The sequence below is a fragment of the Engystomops pustulosus genome, chromosome 4, assembly GCF_040894005.1.
Source record: "Engystomops pustulosus chromosome 4, aEngPut4.maternal, whole genome shotgun sequence".
Taxonomy (NCBI): domain Eukaryota; kingdom Metazoa; phylum Chordata; class Amphibia; order Anura; family Leptodactylidae; genus Engystomops; species Engystomops pustulosus.
This window is the reverse complement of record NC_092414.1, coordinates 182,212,203-182,231,151: the sequence shown is the minus strand read 5'-3', so window position 1 is coordinate 182,231,151 and position 18,949 is coordinate 182,212,203. Positions and strand designations below refer to the sequence as shown.

At 39.7% G+C, this 18,949-nt stretch overlaps 1 protein-coding gene across 3 annotated transcripts in view; it reads left to right on the top strand.

The window, feature by feature from the left end:
• The window catches only part of UNC5D (unc-5 netrin receptor D), a 448,185-nt gene that overhangs the window by 149,271 nt on the left and 279,965 nt on the right, over positions 1 to 18,949 (top strand). For all 3 annotated transcript variants that reach the window (XM_072148810.1, XM_072148811.1, XM_072148812.1), the window contains exon 2: positions 11,914 to 12,132. In XM_072148810.1, the coding sequence (XP_072004911.1) occupies positions 11,914 to 12,132 (219 nt within the window). The remainder of the gene's footprint in view (positions 1 to 11,913; positions 12,133 to 18,949) is intronic.

Here is an 18,949-nt window from a genome sequence, read left to right as displayed (position 1 = left end):
CATTTTTAGGATGTGACATGTTCAGTCTCGTACTGTCCTTATCAGAGTGTGTTGGGAAACAACCCCTTGACAAAACAAATAGTACCACTTACTCGTCTATTCATATTTTCTTTATAAAATAAATATAATTTTATTCCACTTGCAAGTATTTATTAAACTAGACTTAACTAAACTAGAAGTGTCAGGTCTACTGCAGCCTGGGAAAGCCAAAGTCTGGTGGTGAATCCATTCTTTTTGAAAGTTTTTCTATGACTTCATTTTGGTGGACAGCATATCACACGTATATGTATTCTGCCAAAATATCCATCATAGCTGCTTCAAAGATAACACATTGGTGGTTCTTGACATCTAAAAACATTGTTCAGCATCTATGGAGGGTCAAGTGCCACTTAACTTGACTAAAGTCTGAACAAAATAGTTGTTCTCAAAACATCGACTACAATTCACCAACTTCCAAGATGTGCATTAAGTCCATCTTATTTCATGTATAATCATCCGCTGCTTCAGGATTTGGATTTGTACCACATCTTTACATAAAGAAACTGGGGGCTGATGAAGGTTTTAAATATGGAAATGAGACATTAATGGTTTCATGGCAGAAAACATTGAGTATGTGCATGAATAAGAAGCAACAGATGTGTATCCTCATTGTATTCTTATTCTTCCATTCTGAAATGATGAGGAGTAGAAATCATTGATGTCAAATCTCTCTTCCCCAACCTACATCTTAAGCTATCACCGGGACCTAACCATCCTTATATTGTATTGCTTCACAGATCTTTCTATTGCTTGGAATAGGAAAGTATTTTTTCTCTGTGTCTTAGGCTTGAGTGATTTAGACAGAGCTCAACGATTTCATTAGTCAACTAGCTGCATGATTGTGTCTTCTGTACAGAGAGCAGTGGATCATTAAAAAGTATATGTAATTACGAGAGCCATCAAGCATCTCAATGACTATTATTCCCCTTGACTTTTTCTAGATTGTTTCTCGTCTACTTTCTACCAGTTAGGTAACAGTAATAGAAGCCACTGTGGTGATAAATCAATTATTTGCACGTCTTCCCATTCGTGATGGTGGGACATGAACTCTTGGAGAGTGCCAAGGAGTCCTGAGCTTGTTCCTGAATCAGGATTAATCACCTGTTCATCACCTTGTTTCTTTTGTTATATTATATGAAGCTTTTTTTCCCTTGTGTTAAAGTCAATCTCAAAGATTACTTTGCCAGCTCCTCCTAAAACTGGGTACAATACATATTTATGGAAATACTTTAACAAAATTCATAAACTTCACCTGTTATAGACACTCTTGGGTGGACATACTATGTGTGCGTGAAACTTTTATTCACTCCTCTGGGTAATAAATCTTGGGCAAAGAAGGTTTTTATCAAGACAGGAAAAAGTGCAAGCCCTGCACTTACATAACCTTTGTCCCTGCCCACTTATTGTCCCAGAGTTAAATCACGTGTATCAACTGGGTGACAGTCTCTACCCAAGGTTCATGAACAGAGCAAGACAAACAAAAGAGACAGACATATAATGAGGTCTGGCAAATCAAGTCAGAACCAAAATAGCGGTGAGGTACAATATTGTAAGGCAACGGAATGATCAAGGGTACAAGCAAAGGGTCAGAAAACACAACAAAAGCACAGTACAGTATTCAGTTAACCAAAGCCAGAACTATGCCGTTTCTGGACACCGCCCCAGAATCTGACCTCACATTGGTCTTATTTTGAAATTATTTAATTGAAATTGAATTCCTTAACCAAATTCAAGCTAAAGAACTCATTTGTGGCATTGAGAATTTTTCATATGATGAAGACAGGGCAGACCTATATGGTAATTTTATTCGCAGACACAAGCGCAGATGATGAACAATAAAGGGTTATGTAGGACAAGGTTCAACGTTACATGAAATCGGCTTGGGTCTTACAAATGCCTGATCATGTATAATTTGATCATTGCGCCAGGTATAAGCTATCATAAGATATTGACGTGTGTGTTTCTTATCTGGCGGTAAAATCAGCTGTGGGATAGAGAAAGTAGAGAGCGATCGGATGTCTTTAGAATCATTATCAACCACAAAGCACATACGGGATCACTTTGAGAAACATGTCAACCTTACAGATTAATGGATAGATACTGAACTGTAGGAAGGTAGATACAACGGAAAAGCATTCAGCTTTATCATCTACATTCCAAAATTTCTGCAATTACCCGTAGTCATGTTTGCCAATATATATTAGTTGAGTTATCTGGTGATAAGGCACAGACATAAGAGTATTTGATTTTGCTTCTGTGTTTTAGCGAGCCAAGGTTTCATGGAGAACCCTATCCCCTCACCTCCTCCCTCTTTCCCCTAAGACAGGAAAGATTAAGTTAAGCGGGGATTCCTTTCCAAAATGTTGCAGCTGTCACCAGTTCGATCCTCAGCTCTGGCCGTCGTCCCCGCCTCAATGCTCGCTTTCCTTCAGCACTCCCGGCATATGTGGGTTGTTCACTTCTGAGTCCAGCTGGCAATGCCAGTGATTATTTTTTAAAATATTAATAAGAGTAGCGCAGAAATATATTTCTTGTTTACAAAATGTACTGGTAGAGGAAGAGGGTGCAGTACATGCCCAGCATGACATACACCATCATTAGATGTAGGGGAATTTGGTTTTTCGTATAAATGTGTTCTTAGGTTTTCTATGGTTCATTAATTTGGACCTCATGGAAGAGAAAAAGAATTAAAAACAAATTAAATCAGTCTAGATCTGTAAAACTTTTAGATGGATTAATCCCCCAAAACCTCAAAGCCTATTCAATGTTAATACAACATATGTCCATTTTCAACTGCGTCTGTTTTGTTGCCATTACTATGCATCTATTATACTGTATCATCAATCTACTATGTTTCAAAAAGTACTAATAGGAACTTGATCTTGTAATAAATGACTGGTTCTAAAAGTCAGTGTCCAGCTGGAACTTCCGAGCGAAGCGCTTGGCAATTTCTGTTAGCTCCATAGGGATGAATGGAGCAGAATGGTCATCAGCGGCCGTCTGCTCTGAGGGAACAACAAGGGGTCCGATGGAGGTATGTGGGACCCCATCGAACCCCTTGTTTTTGTGATCTATAAGGGTCTCAGCACTGAGACCCCCATTGATCAGCTAGTTAGGCCCTATCCTGTGGTTAGGGACAACCTTTTTTTCCTGGGAAAACTCCTTTAAGAACCCACACTTTATTGTATCTTTGATTTGAAAGTAGGATTTTTTCACTTCTACTCTTCTAACATAAAATTCTATGAAGAGGAGATTGTGAGTAGGTAACTGCTGGAAGAGATGCAGAGGGACTGCCATTTCTAAGTTCTCATGTGACCAGCACTTTTTTTTTTTTATAATTTGCTTTATTGGTAGCAGGAAGACAGTCAGAAGCTAGAAACACAGTCCTCGTCACATCAACAAGATACATGAAGAAAAAATAAAAGTGTAACAATGGGTAATACAGTATATGTATCAGGAATGACAACACATATCATTCATAATCAATTTAGATACTATGCATAAGCATCAGGATTCCAACCTCTACCACCCTCCAGCCAATTTTATATTTTAGGAAATAGAGAACCCTATGACCCCTCAGGGTCTCCACTAATGCTCCCCCCCCCCCCAGGAAACATAGAAAATAGAAATGGAACAAAGAACAGGATGTGAAAGGCTAGAAATAGAATAGAAATAGTAACGGGGGGGCTAGCTGAAGGGGGAAAAAAAGGAGGGGGGAAGGGAGGGATTTAGGGTACAACAAGGGGAAAAGTACAGGGGGGGGCATCCAGACCAGGAGGGGGAGGGGATAACCAGAAGAGACAGGAGGAAAGGCCATCCCATCATCTCAGAGATTGTCTATTCAGCAGATTGCTGGAAGAGGAGCGACCATCACTTTTGATTTTTTGTCTAACAAGAAATGACTTACTAGCATCTTCCTTACCCCTGACTTCTCCATAGACTGCTATAGGAGAGGCAGAATACGACACGGCTGGTGGCATTATAGATTGAGATTATGATTGAGTGAGTCCATTAAAGATAGATCCAGTGTTTGTGATTCCTCTATACAATGCCCAATAGACGTGCAAATGATGCAAATGTATAACTTTTTTTCTTCCTAAATAAGAGCTAGTTTTCCAGAGCGTTGTCTGGTCCATTAGACTCCCTACATAAAATATAAGTTTCTACAGGCAGAAGAAATATTTCCCCTTAGCGAAACATAAAAGCTATTTTGCCAAGTCAACTAGCAGCCTGCTCTGCACTGATAAAGAGAAACTCCCAACCTGCTTCCTGCAAATTCATGGCGTCTTTGAATGGAGACAATTCTGGGTTGGCTAGTGACATGTTACCAGGACCTTAGAAGGATCACATATTGTTTCATAGGTTTTTTATCTAATCCAAACTCCATACATGAAAAAACTCTATACATGAACATCATGAAAGCAGCCATTTTTCTGTCCTGAAGGACACAGTGCAGCAGAGACACAGAGACACTTCATAAATACACATGCAAGCAGTTTGCACGTACAAAGTCAGACAGAAAACTGGCGCAAACATTTTAATAAATGTGTGTGTTTGTGTGGGGGGGGGGGGCTGGTCTTCTCAGATGGCTAATATACATTGGGGCAAATTCACTAAGGGATGTGCGCCCGTTTTGTGCACAGGTATGTAAAAAGTGTCCGTGCTATATATGTTATATGTGCAGCACTCAACCTTTTTGTGGCGCGGCTGCAGTATTCATCATGTGACACAAATTTCTTCACTAAAGGGGTGTTCAGGTGCTCAGTCGGACCGTGAATCAGATCTAACATGGAAAGTGTGTTGCACGCCCCATGTTAAAGGTGCACAAAAAAAAAGTGGCAGGTGGCGCAAGATTCATGCAGAACGTGCGCCAGAAATTCTGAATCTGGAGCCCCCTCCACTATACACAGGTAAGCTGCACATAGTACACACTGCAATGTGTCCAATTGTATATGGTAGAAATTAAAAGCAATTAAAGCCTGGTCTGTATAAGGTGGTGGTCTTCTGATGTTTTCCTGTACCTAAACGGGTCAGTCTAGCTTCATCGTATGAATTGTTATTATCATGACATGTTATACAATTATTTGCTAAAAATGAAAAAAAAAAAGCCCTATTTGGTGTTGCAGTATAAGGGTACATTCACATGGCGTTCTTCACGCGGCGGCTGTGGTGGCATGGTCTATCTTTTCCCGGTGTGCGGCGTGGAACGGTGCTGCTGTGCCGCCATTGCCTTCTGTGGGGATGTATGTGCGGCACATATACATCCCCACAGACGGCCGTCTGAATGAGCCCTAAGGATGCTATACTGTGTGCAGGTCACATATAGACTTTACCAGAAGTAAGTTTGGTTTCATTATTAAACAGTGCTCTAGACCCATGACGGTGCACTGATGACTGAATTCACCTCGTCCTCCCCGCCTGTTGGTTGTTTTCTCAGCTTTCCCTCATGCGTGAGTGTTTCAGTCTATTATCTGAAGCGATGTCATCCATAAAGCATCACGCCTGTCAGACTCTTAACTTTCCCGTCGGAGAGGACGTGAATCTTGCTTGGGTATAATAGGACTTTTCAGACGCATGAAGCCTGCTGCTGCTGCTGCGGTTGCGCTCTTCTGCTGACACTGCAGCCATACCAAAGGCTGACGTCTCATAAATCTTTACCGATTGACTGTGCAAACAGCTATATCCTGGCAGGAAACTCACAGAAGACTGAATATCCATAAATGGGCCTTATTCTCACATGAGCGAAAGACACAATCAAATTTGGGAGGCTTGATAAGCAGGAGTGAGACATGTCCGAACACGCTGCATGAATGTGATAACTTTATTTCCCCTCTTTTGGATAATAGAATAACCAGATACCGACCACCTGTCGATGGAGTTTTTTCTCTGTCACAAATTGCAAGGGGAATTGATTTTTCGTCCTTTATGGTTGCGCAGCTGGCAGTGCAATTTTCTTGCTGTCACCAGGGTATTTGATGGGAGGAGTGTGACCTATGCATGGGGACATTAATACATTCTTGGAAAATGAGCAAAGGCAGATAAAGCCTCATGTCCTGATAGAGAGGCAGGTCAATTTAGTGTATGAGGCCACAGCAATATTCACTCTGAGATACCAGAGACGGAGCTGAATGGAAGGAATACATTGTGCCAACTATAACTCGGAAGTCTAAGTGGAGGATTTTAACTCCTCCAAGTCTTTATAGTTTGGGCTTTTTTAAGCTTGACTGTAAAACCTGGACATCTAACCAAGGAGTATGTTGTTGTTCTGACTCTGTCCTGGTTGGAAGGAAGTTTTGTATTGTAGGATTTCAACATGTTACATACTTTTGTTCTCAGTAGGGAAAGGGCTTGGTCAAGCATCTGTGTGGGAAAGATGAGCAAGGAAATATATGTGTTGACTAATAAGATGACAGTTATCTACAGTAACTTGTACAATCAGTAATATTGAGCAGACCCGAAGCACAAAGTGCAGATTTGTACTTGACTTTGTGGTCTCGGACCCCACCTCGGACTCGACCTTGAACATCATTAGTTCCGCTCCACCTCTCGTACATTAACACCTGCGAACTGTGCTGGCACCATCGTGGTTGTTAACTTTCTAAACGCCGCTGGCAAAGTCGGAAGGTGCATTTAAATTACCTACAGCCAGGTACCAGCACTAATGCCCACAAACTGTGCTGGCACCAATCGTGGGTGTTAACTCTTTAAAAGTCGCCAGGGGGATTTAAATTAGCCACGGCCATGCGCCAGCACTAACCCGCCAGCACAAGGAGCTACCATTTTGGGTAGGATCGTCGCCACTCTCCACGGACTTTAGTTAACACCCTGGCACTGATTAAGGGTGTTACTGGTTAGGGTACCAAACTTGGACCCGGACAGCTTTTTTTAAAAATAGAGCAAGGTCAAACTCAGCCAAACTCAAATTTCACAGGTCTGCTATCACTAATGACCAACTTAGATTTTTTGCATTTGTTACTCTACATAAAAGTAGAGAAGGGGGACTAAACAGGATCAAACATGGCATACATTTATAGTCCAAGTTAATATATTAATCCTTCTCATATATTTCAGTCAAGGAAAATGCTTGTTTTGCAACTTTTCCTACTTCCCCCGGCTCCAAAAATGATATCCTCTCTAAAATCTCTTCTAGAATATGACCAATAACAGTTATGTCTGGTGATAGTTTAGCACAGCCATTATAATAAGTATAACCATAAGTGCTTTGTCTATGTACTGGTGAACACTTCTTCTATGTACATTGATGGTTTAGTTGGTAAGACATTTCTTATAACATGGTTTGCAGTAATGAGAGTGCCTAATGTACCTGCACCTGCACACTTTTTGCAGTATGCAATTTTAAGCTTAAAGGGGTATTCCTGGAAAAAAACATACTCAAATGGATCATTAAAATATAAGCTAATATGTAATTAGTTGTTATTTTAAATGATGCTTCTCTTAGCAGAAGAATGTTGTGGCCATATACTATAATGGAGAATTAAAATGCTACTGGCTCTTTAATAAGTCCTGTGATTTTGTCCCTGTTGAGGAGACACAGGACAGAAGATGGCCGCTGGTCACATGTCCACATGTACATCATCACTGGGGCAGAGCATAAGCGGGAGGAGCTGTTACTCAGAACTGTGGGATCATGAGACATGTAGTTGTAGAAGTCGGCCGTCTTGATAACTCTGCCTACTTTTGAAAGTCCATACAATTTTGTGAATCATAAAAGCAAACTGTTTAAGCTCAATTTTGTGATTAATGACATTGGGGCAGATTTATCAAGCTGTCTGAAAGTCAGAATATTTCTAGTTGCCCATGGCAACCAATCCCAGCTCAGCTTTCATTTCACCAGTGCTCATGAATATTTTAAATGGGAGCTGTGATTGGTTGCCATGGGCAACTAGAAATATTCTGACTTTCAGACAGCTTGATAAATCTGCCCCATTGAGTTTTGTATTTATTTATAGCATTTTGGATTTTTGTATCAGATGTTCATATTTTCAGCATACCCTGAAAAATTGATGATGAATTAATGTGAGTTGCACGTATTTCAGAACTGTAAAAATCTTATCATGATGACATGATAAAGACCAGTGGAAACTGATGCACTGCAATCACAGTTTGACTTTCATAGAGATGAAAACGATCCTTTTGCTGATGTTGACAAAACAAATAATGTGACCTATTATGTTATGTATAATTAGAGATGGGCAAATCTTTTCATAGAAATATGCCATTTTTCTGCCACAAAACAAAACAAGACAGTAGCTTTCCATTACAAAAGTGGTGTATTAGTGGACCAGAGGGGATTAGATACAAATTCTCAGGACAAATGGATCAACATTTGCTTTGACCAAACAAATTTAGACCCAAACAAAATTTTTTGAGAATTCCATTTTTTAATGATTTGGATTTCCAGTATTGTTTCAAAGGCCATATGAAATATAGTGTCTCGGGTGCTCCCGTGACCCAAGCCACGGACTCACCCGTTCCCCTCTCCGTGCTTCAGTGGCCCTGCAGATTCACTTTCTTTTTCCCTTTCCTGCTCTGGCGGTCGTGTGCACATGTCCCCATGCCCTAGGGCGTGTGTGTGCCACCTCGCGAAGATATAAAGGGCCAGCACTTCATTGATAACCCGTCCTATCCCTGCACAACCCGCCGGATCTTTGTGTCTCATTGCCACTGTGAAAGCTTGGGCTGATATTGTGATTTCCTGTTGTGACCCCAGCTCTCTTATTGACTTTGATCCCGTGCTGCCTGTCCTGACCTCCTGCCTGTCCCCGACTATGATTCTGCTATACGACTTTGCACTTTGCCTTGTCCGGCACCGTGGTACATCACCATCCACGGTGATTCAGTGGGTCCACTATCCCTGGTGCCTGACATATAGTCATGTTGCACTACAGGTTTACAACAAATGGGATCATGGAACCAACAATGCAAACTTTTATCTGTGCCCAAGAGAATGCTGATGCTGTAACACATAGAATTTATTAAGATACCAAATAACCCCATGGAAACTTATCAACTCCTGTTGGCACCTAAAATATAAGTTTGAATTTGTAGTATTACAGTTGTAATGCAGTGCTTGTGGGCACTTTTAACCCCCCAAAACTTTAGCCAACCCAACTCCTCTAGCTTATAGTATGATTTTATTGTATTTCAGAATATTTTAGGTGCAAAATGCACTTGGGTCTCTTTTAGGCATACAGAATATTTTGTTCAATGAACTAGTTATGTATTTTCTACAAAATATGCCTGTTTCCACTAGTTTCTTTGAACATATGTCCTTACACAGCTCGTTTTGTACCAGAATACAGTCTTTCACGAGTGTCCAGTCAACAGGTTACAGTAAATTTAGGATTTTGACTTTGAAAAATCTCTTTGGGAGCCGAACCCAGATCTGGACGCTAACGTCTAATGTAGTTCAGGGTCGGTACAAACCCAATCTTTGTGGATTGGGTCCGCTCAACAATACTAAATTTATCCACACTATGTATTATACAAATGTTTTACAACATAGCATTATGACTTATTATTAGTAATGACTAAGAGATCCACCTCCAGAGGATCATAACATGAGATTGGATGGTTACAATATCCCATATTTTAACCTTTCATACTTTAACCATATACAATACGGAGAAAATGTTTTATTGCCATTTACATTTTGGCTGCCCTGGCCCATCCATAACTCCTTAAACATAGTCTGACCTTTCACAGCAGTAAATGTCTCACACAATAAAATGAACCTTTGGAAGAGGCCCCTCATCTGTTTTGCATACTGATTTGTCATGTTAAATACTGTGCAAATGATAAAGATTGTGGTAACAGTCAGGGTTGTAACTAGGAGAGGCAGAGCCCCATAGAAGACTTCTGAATGGGGCCCCTTCTTCCCATATATAAAATATACATATTTGCATACACACACACGTGAGTTACAATCACACACTGTATATACACACATACATACCGTACCAAATACACAGACATACAGCTTATACACATCACAAATGCACAGACATATAAAGCATATATACATCGCATATACACTTACATACAGCAAATACACACATACATATGCAGGGTCACCTGCAGGTTTCAGTAGGCCCCTGAGCGACAGATCCTCAGTGGACCCCTATGTAGTGAACTCATGTGGAAGCATTCAAAATTCAGAAACTGAAAAAGTCCCCTGTTCCCTAAATATTATCTAGTTTATCAAAACAAACAACCCCCTTGTGGTTATTTTATATACAGCTCCCACATAGTTATTTTATATGAGCCCTGCTCTCACCCTATGGATTTTTTAGGTACAGTCCCGTCACCCTCATGGATTCCTTATGTACAGCCTTATGTGGGCCCCCCAAGCAGCTCTGGGCCACAGCACTTACCCAGGTATGCCCAGTGCCCAGTTGTTGGAGGGGTCAAAATGGTGGGGGTCCTGGGGATTGTGCCCCGGGAGCCCTCCTCATAATCCAGCAATGTCTCTGAGTGATGTACACAGTGATATGATGGCTCACATAATGATTTACAGAAATAATAAAAAAAAAATATGTAGGACTTGGATGTGCTGAGTATGTATTATACCTACTTATAATTCAAGTATTAAATCTTTGTTTTGCCGTGCATCTGAAATTTATGATACATCATCTCCCACTAAGTGATATTTACTTTCCTTCTGCAAGAGTTGTGGGTAGAGAGTCTGTCAGAAAGTCTTTTTAACCATTTCTGGTTGATTTTAGATGAATTTAGACAAGTTTTCAGGGAAAAATAGCCCAGGTATTAATCAGCCTATCAGTAAAGATGCAATGAGAAATCCATGCAGTGGATTTATGTTCAGTCCCCCATAAGGTGCTTTGCCCTTATGTACAGCGACATAGCACAATAACAAATCAATAGAAAGATAGCGCATCTCTGATTGCCTGCCAGTCACGTGCGGCCATTAGTCTTCTTATCTTTCCATTACGTTTTTCTTATGGCGCAGATTTATATTTGGGTGTACGTGGATAATTAGGGTTCCTTGACATTTCTGTTAGCTAAATAAAAAATGTGCATCTACGATGGGTGATGTATATTTCCAATCTCTCAGGTTGAAATAAATATACAATCCCTCTATGTGGAGGGCAGGAGATTACCTGATACGTATCTTAATAAGGCATCTATCAGCAGAGTCTGGACATTAGGATAACATGGGAGATATGAGTGTATCCTGCGGAGCCTGAAGCCATGTTTTCTTTATCATACTTTATTTATGTGGAGTCAATATACTTGCTCACTCCTCTATTGCCCGGCTGAGATGTGTATCTAACGGGTAAATATAAGATGACCATTAACGTTCTAATTTCAGGACATCGGGAAAGCAAATGGGCACTATTGATACATTTAATAGGGTTGACTGCTTTGGATTATCGAAGGGTTTCTAATCCTTTCACCAAATGTGATGTTGCTTGATCCCAATTATTCTGGGTCATTCATGTCCCCTATACAGATAAGAGAAACGTGTAACAAACCAATATTTTCAACAGGACCAACCTACTATTTATTTGTAGGGAGGTCCGGTCTCATTCTAGAATATGATTTTGAGGAAAAAAAGGTTTGGGGTAGTTTGGGCCTAAGATTGTGTTATTTATAGGGGTTTGTGCCCCAATGATACGTGTCTGCTAAATACAGAACTGGAGTTGGGTTGTAAAAGAGTGGAGTTCAAATCATTCGGACCCACTTGTTTGAATTTTTTAATTGTAAGGAGTCTTAAGCAATGCTAGTATTAAACTTGATGCAGAATTTTAAATCTTATATGCTTAATTAAAAATTAAAATTAAATCCAAATAATATTTTTTAAATAAAATTTTCAATATTCTTTTTTCATACCAGGAAGCAACAATGGGGAAGCCGTTCCCGATTCAGCGCCTTCTTCTCTGGGTACTCTTCCTTACTTCCAGATGGAACCTGAAGATGCCTACATTATCAAAAGCAATCCCATCATCCTCCGCTGCAGAGCCATGCCAGCTATACAGATCTTCTTCAAGTGTAACGGAGAATGGGTACACCAGAATGACCACTGGTTTGAGGAAAGCATTGATGAAGGCTCTGGTAAGAAATTTTAGTTGTTTAGGGGTTTTACCTATGGACATGTTCACACTTTTAGGGCTTGTACAAAACAAATAAAGCATTCACAGCTTATAGTATATAATATAATGTAGACTTTTAGATTTCTGTTGGGGATCTGCAAAGGAATTTCCCTATTGTCATTCATTGGAACTATTTGTTTTTTTCACTTTCATTGTCAAGAATACTCATGTATTTTTTTTTTAAGATAATATGTAGGGTACATGTAATGTTAGAGTGTGTTCATTTATCTCCAGCCAAACGTAACAAGATTGATGACTTTCAGGTGAGTCTCTGATGCACCCATGTTACCCCTCTAGAGATTATAAAGCCTCTAGGCATTGCTCCTTGAGTGTGACTTGCTCACAGATGACTGTCTCTGGGAGCGATACACAGTGGTGGTGCCACCACATGCTAAGCTCAGACGTTGCTGTGGTGTCTCTGGGAGCAGTCTATAGAAGTGCACTTCCAGAGTAACATGGAGTAGGTTGCCATTTCTCTTTTTTGAACAGGGCCTAAACCTCAACCTTACTCTACCTACTTATGTAAAATAAGCAGTGGCGTAACTAGAAGCTGATGGACCCCAGTACAAAGTCTGTGCCAGGCCCCGACTATAATGTATGGTTTATAGTAATAGTCTTCTTATATGGGAAAGTGACACCATAAGAGCCCCCTAAACCTCTTGGGCCCAGGTGCGACCACAACCTCTGCACCCCCTTAAGTTACGCCGCTGAAAATAAGTCCAACTGCAATGAATTCTCACAAAAAATATATATATAAACAACATGTCTGACTATTTTTAAGAAAACAGATTTAAAATGCATTGCACAAGCTTATTCTGAGCTTGGAATATCGATGTGTGATATGTATTCAATTATAAAAGGGAAGAGCAATGCGTTGTTCGTGTGATTTATGTTGTGAAAGTGATGAAGGATGTATGTTGCCATAGAATGCACCATGCTGTGTGGTAGTTTCTCATAGTTAACAATCTCCAGTATATGAGTAACTGGAAATGTGTCACCAAGCTGCCTGAAAATAAATTCAATTAAACAAAATCTGACGTCCAAGCATTGTTCAGCCGTCTGCGGGATTGACAAGAGAACATCCTTTTGACAGCGGTGATTAACGAAGCAGGAAAGTTTCCTTCCACGTCAGAAAGTTAGCACCTGTCATATTAACTTCTGCCTTATTAAAGGGAAAAAAAAAACAACAACAAAAAATGTATTAATCTAATGTCTGGCCGGTAAACCTCATAGTGGAAACCAGAAGATCAAAGGAAAAAAGTAAGTCACAGATATCATCGGTTAATCACAAGCCCATCAACAAAAGGACATCTTTGTATGTTATTCAGTCAACAGTGGTAATGATCGGACCCGACAAAGTTTGAGTACTTGAATGTCCGGGAACTTTAAAATCCTGAATCCTTAAAAGTTCCCATTTGCATTCCATGTAGGAAACCTTTGCGTAGTTGAAATCCTTGACATTCGCTTCCAATGAAGATGTGAATATCTGCTGCTAAAACTTCTTGCTGGGATATCATACAATGGGGGGATTTATTAATTCTGTCGCAACCTCGACAGTCAGCATCTGAAATCAGACTACGGAAAGCATAGCTCGATGTATTGAAGTAGCGCACGGCTGTAAGTAATGAATGCGCAGATGGAACTAATCAGTTGGGCACCGTAAAAATGAGATGTGCGCCAAAATCTTACATGGACTGCGCCTGTTTTTTTAAAAAAATTTGATTGCAGACCATTTTTTTCCTGGTCTATTTTGCGGCAAAATTTGCACCTAAAAATGCCAACAAACTCCACATAAATGTGGTGTATGATGTGGAAAATATAGGCCATGCCTACTTGCGCCAAAAAAGACGGAAGAGTCGGGATAGTCGGAAAAAACGTTTTTTCTGGTGGCAACTCATTATAAATGATCCACAACAAATATGCACCAAAAAAATGTGAGTTCCCGACACTTTTTTGGCGCAGATACGATGATACACCTGCCCCAGTGTCTACATAAATCAAGTGCATGCATGAGCTGAAGGTTCCTGGCACATGTGCGGTGAAGGCAGAGCTGTCCCTCCTGGCTACCAAAACCACTGCATATACGCCGTGCACACTGGGGGAATTCGTCATTATCTTTTTTGTCTATGCTTTGGCGCAGTTATGGTACAAATGCTCATTTGCAACTTTCCATTTCACTAAATGCATCAAACAGAGGACAGTGCAACTCACTTTAAAATGCGTCAAATTCATTATTTGCTTAAACTGTTTTTCACAGTACTGAACTGAATTCATGATTTGCGATTTGGTGTAAATTTTCATTTAGGAGCATGTTTTGGCGCCATATGAGAAAAAGGAGAAAAACCACTACCAAATTTATCAAGACTAATTGCTCCTTAGAGGGACATGTGCTCCAAAAAAAAGAACATTTTATGACAAATGTATAAAAAAAAAAAAACAATGTTGTGAGACAACCCCCCCTGCCCCCCAAAAAAACAAAAACAAATGCACATATAGTGGAGGATTCAACAATGTGTCTCAGGTTCTACCAGTTTCTAGCTGGAAAACACTCTTCTTTTGCTTCCCCCTAATGAATTTGTTTATGGAAGATTAAAAGAATATAATAATTCCAGTAATAGTTTGATATTTGCGGAATAAATAATGGATTACTCTTTAACAACAAGCTTTTCCCATTAAGTGCATCTGCACAGTTCAACCATGTAGTCAACTTTTAGCAAGCCTAACACATAAAGGAGCTACAAGAGTAAAACCACATTCATTATCATACAATGACACGTCCTTAATGCAGCCCTTCCTCTCCTAGTCTAATTTCTCCGCATTCTCTTTTACCATGCGTTCCCCATTTTACCTTGCCTTCAGACGTGGAGTTGCTTAGCAATTGTGTGACTAAAATCATCAAAGAACATTCATAAACTATATCAAGCCTTTTCATCTAGATCCTTCTTCACCCTTCGCCACAGATTATAGATAAGAAAACACACAAAAGGTTATGTCTGCGGAATTTACACTCTCCCTTCAGCATTCTTGTGCATTAAATAATAATGGCCCCAATAATAAAAACTCATAGAATTATCTCTTAACCTCCAGGTGTAAAGACGCCTACAAAAAGGAAACGTGGCAAATCAGAATAATAGCAAAGTTACCTGCGTAATGAAACTATTCAAGGAAGGAAAAACACTAACTAAAAGCTAACCACAGAATGATTAACATGGGTGATGAATAGTAACTGCCATGGATTGAGAATACTCACAGGGGGTCATTTATCTTTATTTTTCTTCCTTCTTCTGTCTTTTTTTTTTTAATTAATACATGACAATTTTTGCGCCGTTTTGGGGACATTTTAAAAAGGGCACAGAAGTCCGACAGACATTAGTTTATCGTCAGTAAGACAACTTTGTCTTCTACTACAGATTTGGCACAAAAAACTCTAGACGAAACCAAACTTAAGGAAAACTTAGAAAATGGAATGAAGCAGCTTGAGACATGTGTGCGACATTTTTCAGACATTTGTAACAAATTTGGCAAAAAAAGATCTGAAAAAAAGGAAAAGGTGAGATTCATAAATTACCAAAGCAGCAGGTGCAAAAAAAGACAGGAAGAAATAAGCCAAAAACAGAGATAAGATAAATTCCCCATTGAGTGACATTATTAGCCCCTAAATGACCGCGTCCAGAAAGGGCTTAAAGACCAGATTTTTCCACTCTTTCAGCTACTAAATGATTTTATTTTTTAAATATTATTGTTATTGCTTGTTTTATCTGAAAAAAAGTCAAGCTTCTACCTCAAAGTTGGAGATTTCAGATTTTCGCAGACGAAGGTGAGTATATTCAGAGTAGTTTTAAGTGCTCCAAATAAACAATAAAAGAGCTATTTTTGACCTTTCTCCTCTTTATCTTTCGAACATCCACTGATCTTCATTCACAACATCTCATAAAGAAACATTGGATGTGTTCTTCTTCCAAAAATGATATACTGAGGAAGGTAGATCTCAATAGTGTAACCCAGTATCACTTAGGCCACATTGAGACGGTCGTTGCCCGCCGTACCGTAGCACGGCGGGCACACGGTGCCCAGGAGAGGAGGAAGAGGTGAGTGCTGCTCACCCACGCCCCTCTCCATAGCCTTAGGTAGAGTTTAAACATTAATTATACTCACAAAGTATGCTCGACCCTGGGTTTCGCCGTAAGGCATGCCCCGGAAGATGCTTTGCGTCGAAATCCAGGGTCGGTCAAGGATGTCTGCTGGCTGTTGATTTTATATGTTGCACTACTGAGATCTGCCAGTATATTTTTGGGAGAAGAATGCATCCATCCGTATTGTGATTGTGGACTTTGCAGCATTTGTATATGAGATGGGGTGAATGAAGATCAGTGGATGTTCAAAAGATAAAGAGGAGACTAGTCGATAATAGCTATTTGTATTGTTTATTTGGAGCACTTAAAACTACTCTGAATATACTCACCTTTGCAAAAATCTGGAATCTCCAACTTTGAGGTAGAAGCTTGACTTTTTTCTTTTTATTTGGATTCTGTTTTGTAAAGGTTGGACTTGCCTTTGGTTGGAGCTCCCTCCAGTACCACACCACCTTATACTAAAAATGATTTTTGTCCTTGTTGTATCTGCTGGTGATTGGGAGAAGTTACTATAGCATTTTTTTGCAGTTTGAAAAGAAAATACTAAGATGTGGACACTTTTGTTCATTGATTATTTTACAATAAAAATTCTTATTTAAAAAAAAAGAAATTATAAATAAATTCTCCAAGTAATTGGGGTTATTTTAGCTGTTTAGAGCTAAGGCATTTGTCGCTTTATAATAATAATATTAATAGCTGTTGGATGCTCTAAAAATATTAGAACTATCTTTACACAAGCCATCAATTTCTTTAGACTGTTTTGGGGCACAGTTCCTGGAGACAGAAATTGGTCAAAGTCCATTGAACTTCCAGCCGGGTGCAAGTACCATTGGTGTGTGCGAAAACCAGGAGCTGTAGAAGGGTAACTTATACATAACTTAGCTCTCAGGGGGTTTCATGATTTCCATAAAACCTCTATAATCTGTTCATATACATTACATTTGGTGAAACTGACCACCATTTTATGTGTTTGTAGCAAATTCAATCTTTTGGCATATGATAAATAAGTAATGAACTGGGCATTTTGAATTTTAATGTCTTGGCCCTCTGTTGTAAGGGTATGTAAAAAATACTGCCAAGGTATGTTTACAACGAATAAGGAAATCAAGATGTGAATTAAGCCTAAATAGGTGAAATGGTACAGCCTTCGGTCAACCAAGTGTTTGGCCAACAAATGTCTATGGAAAGCCTAACTCTCTGTTTTAGGTTGGACAAAGTTTCAAGCTAGCACTCACCATAACTTCTGATCTTGACCACTGGTGCCTATGGTGACAGCATGGATCTCTTCTTCTAAGTATGTCTGGAGTGGCAGAAAGTGGTGTAACAAGACAACTGTAGGCCTTAATGCAAACCTATGATCAAGACCCCGATATTGCTAAAGTCTGACAACCCTGCCCCACACATTATACTTGAAAATACATATAGCAATGTAATCAGCGATGAAGCAACACTCTGTATCATGAAGAAATAGTTGTATAAAGTGAATAAAGTCACTATTTCTTTACAATACGGAGTGATGCTTCATTGCTGATTACGTTGCTGTGGTGGGTTGTGTCTGAACCCGATCTGAAGATTTTTTGCACCCGTTTTTCTCTGATGCACAGTGCTGCTCTACAAAGATTTTTTTGTCTAACTGAAAATACACATATATGCTGCACCGAAATCTACTCACAGCACCATACTCATACATCCTATAAAAGGTGACCAACAAAAGCCGTCCTTATTAAGACACTTTCTTTCTACTCCATCATTAGTTAGATTTCTATCCGCAGCAACCTCCACTCAATAAAATGTCCAGCAGCCTCCCCACTATAAAATATTTGGCAGAAGCTTCCCCTCAATAATAAAATGTCTAGCAGTCACAGGGCACCTTGTTATAAAAATTTAAATAAACTCAGTACTTACATCCAATACTTCTCCCCCGGCATCCCGTGCAATAGGGTGGACAGAGACAAGTCTGTGGGCTCTGCCGGCCCTCATAATATGATGTCACACAGACAAGCCTCTGCCCGTGTGCTCTGACAATCAATTGTATGCGTGTCTTACATGCATACAATTGATTATCTTCTGTATCATGGGCCTGCATTGTGCCGGCTGGCAGGCTATGGGTCCCTTCCATCCTGAGGCCCAATTGCGGTTGCACCCAATGCAACAGTGATCAATATACTGCTGGTGGCAGGTCACAGGTCATACTGTAATTCCAACCCCTTTAAGTTCCTTATTGTCACTTCCTTATTATACAACCCCTTCTACTATAAAGCAGTATTGTATATGTGTTTGATTTTCTTTGTATAATTCAGTATTTTACAACGTTACCCCAGGGATTTTGCTGATGTTGTTAAACTATTTATTTCTCTGACAAACATACTTACCTTCTGAACAGTGTGAGGACTCATTTACATACATATGTAATCGGAGTCTTTGTTTTCATAGAAGTTACTATTTTATTTTGAAAGACTGTGTGTAGCAGAAGGTAAAAATAGCAAAGATAGCAGAAATAAAAAATTATGGGAAATACCTTAGATAGAAAAATGACTTTTAAGTCAGGATAATGAGAGATCATAGTCAAGCTGTCAGATTAATTATAGGCTGCAACAATCCGGACTTTAGTAGTTTGTAGGGGCTTTCATCTCATACTAATTGTGC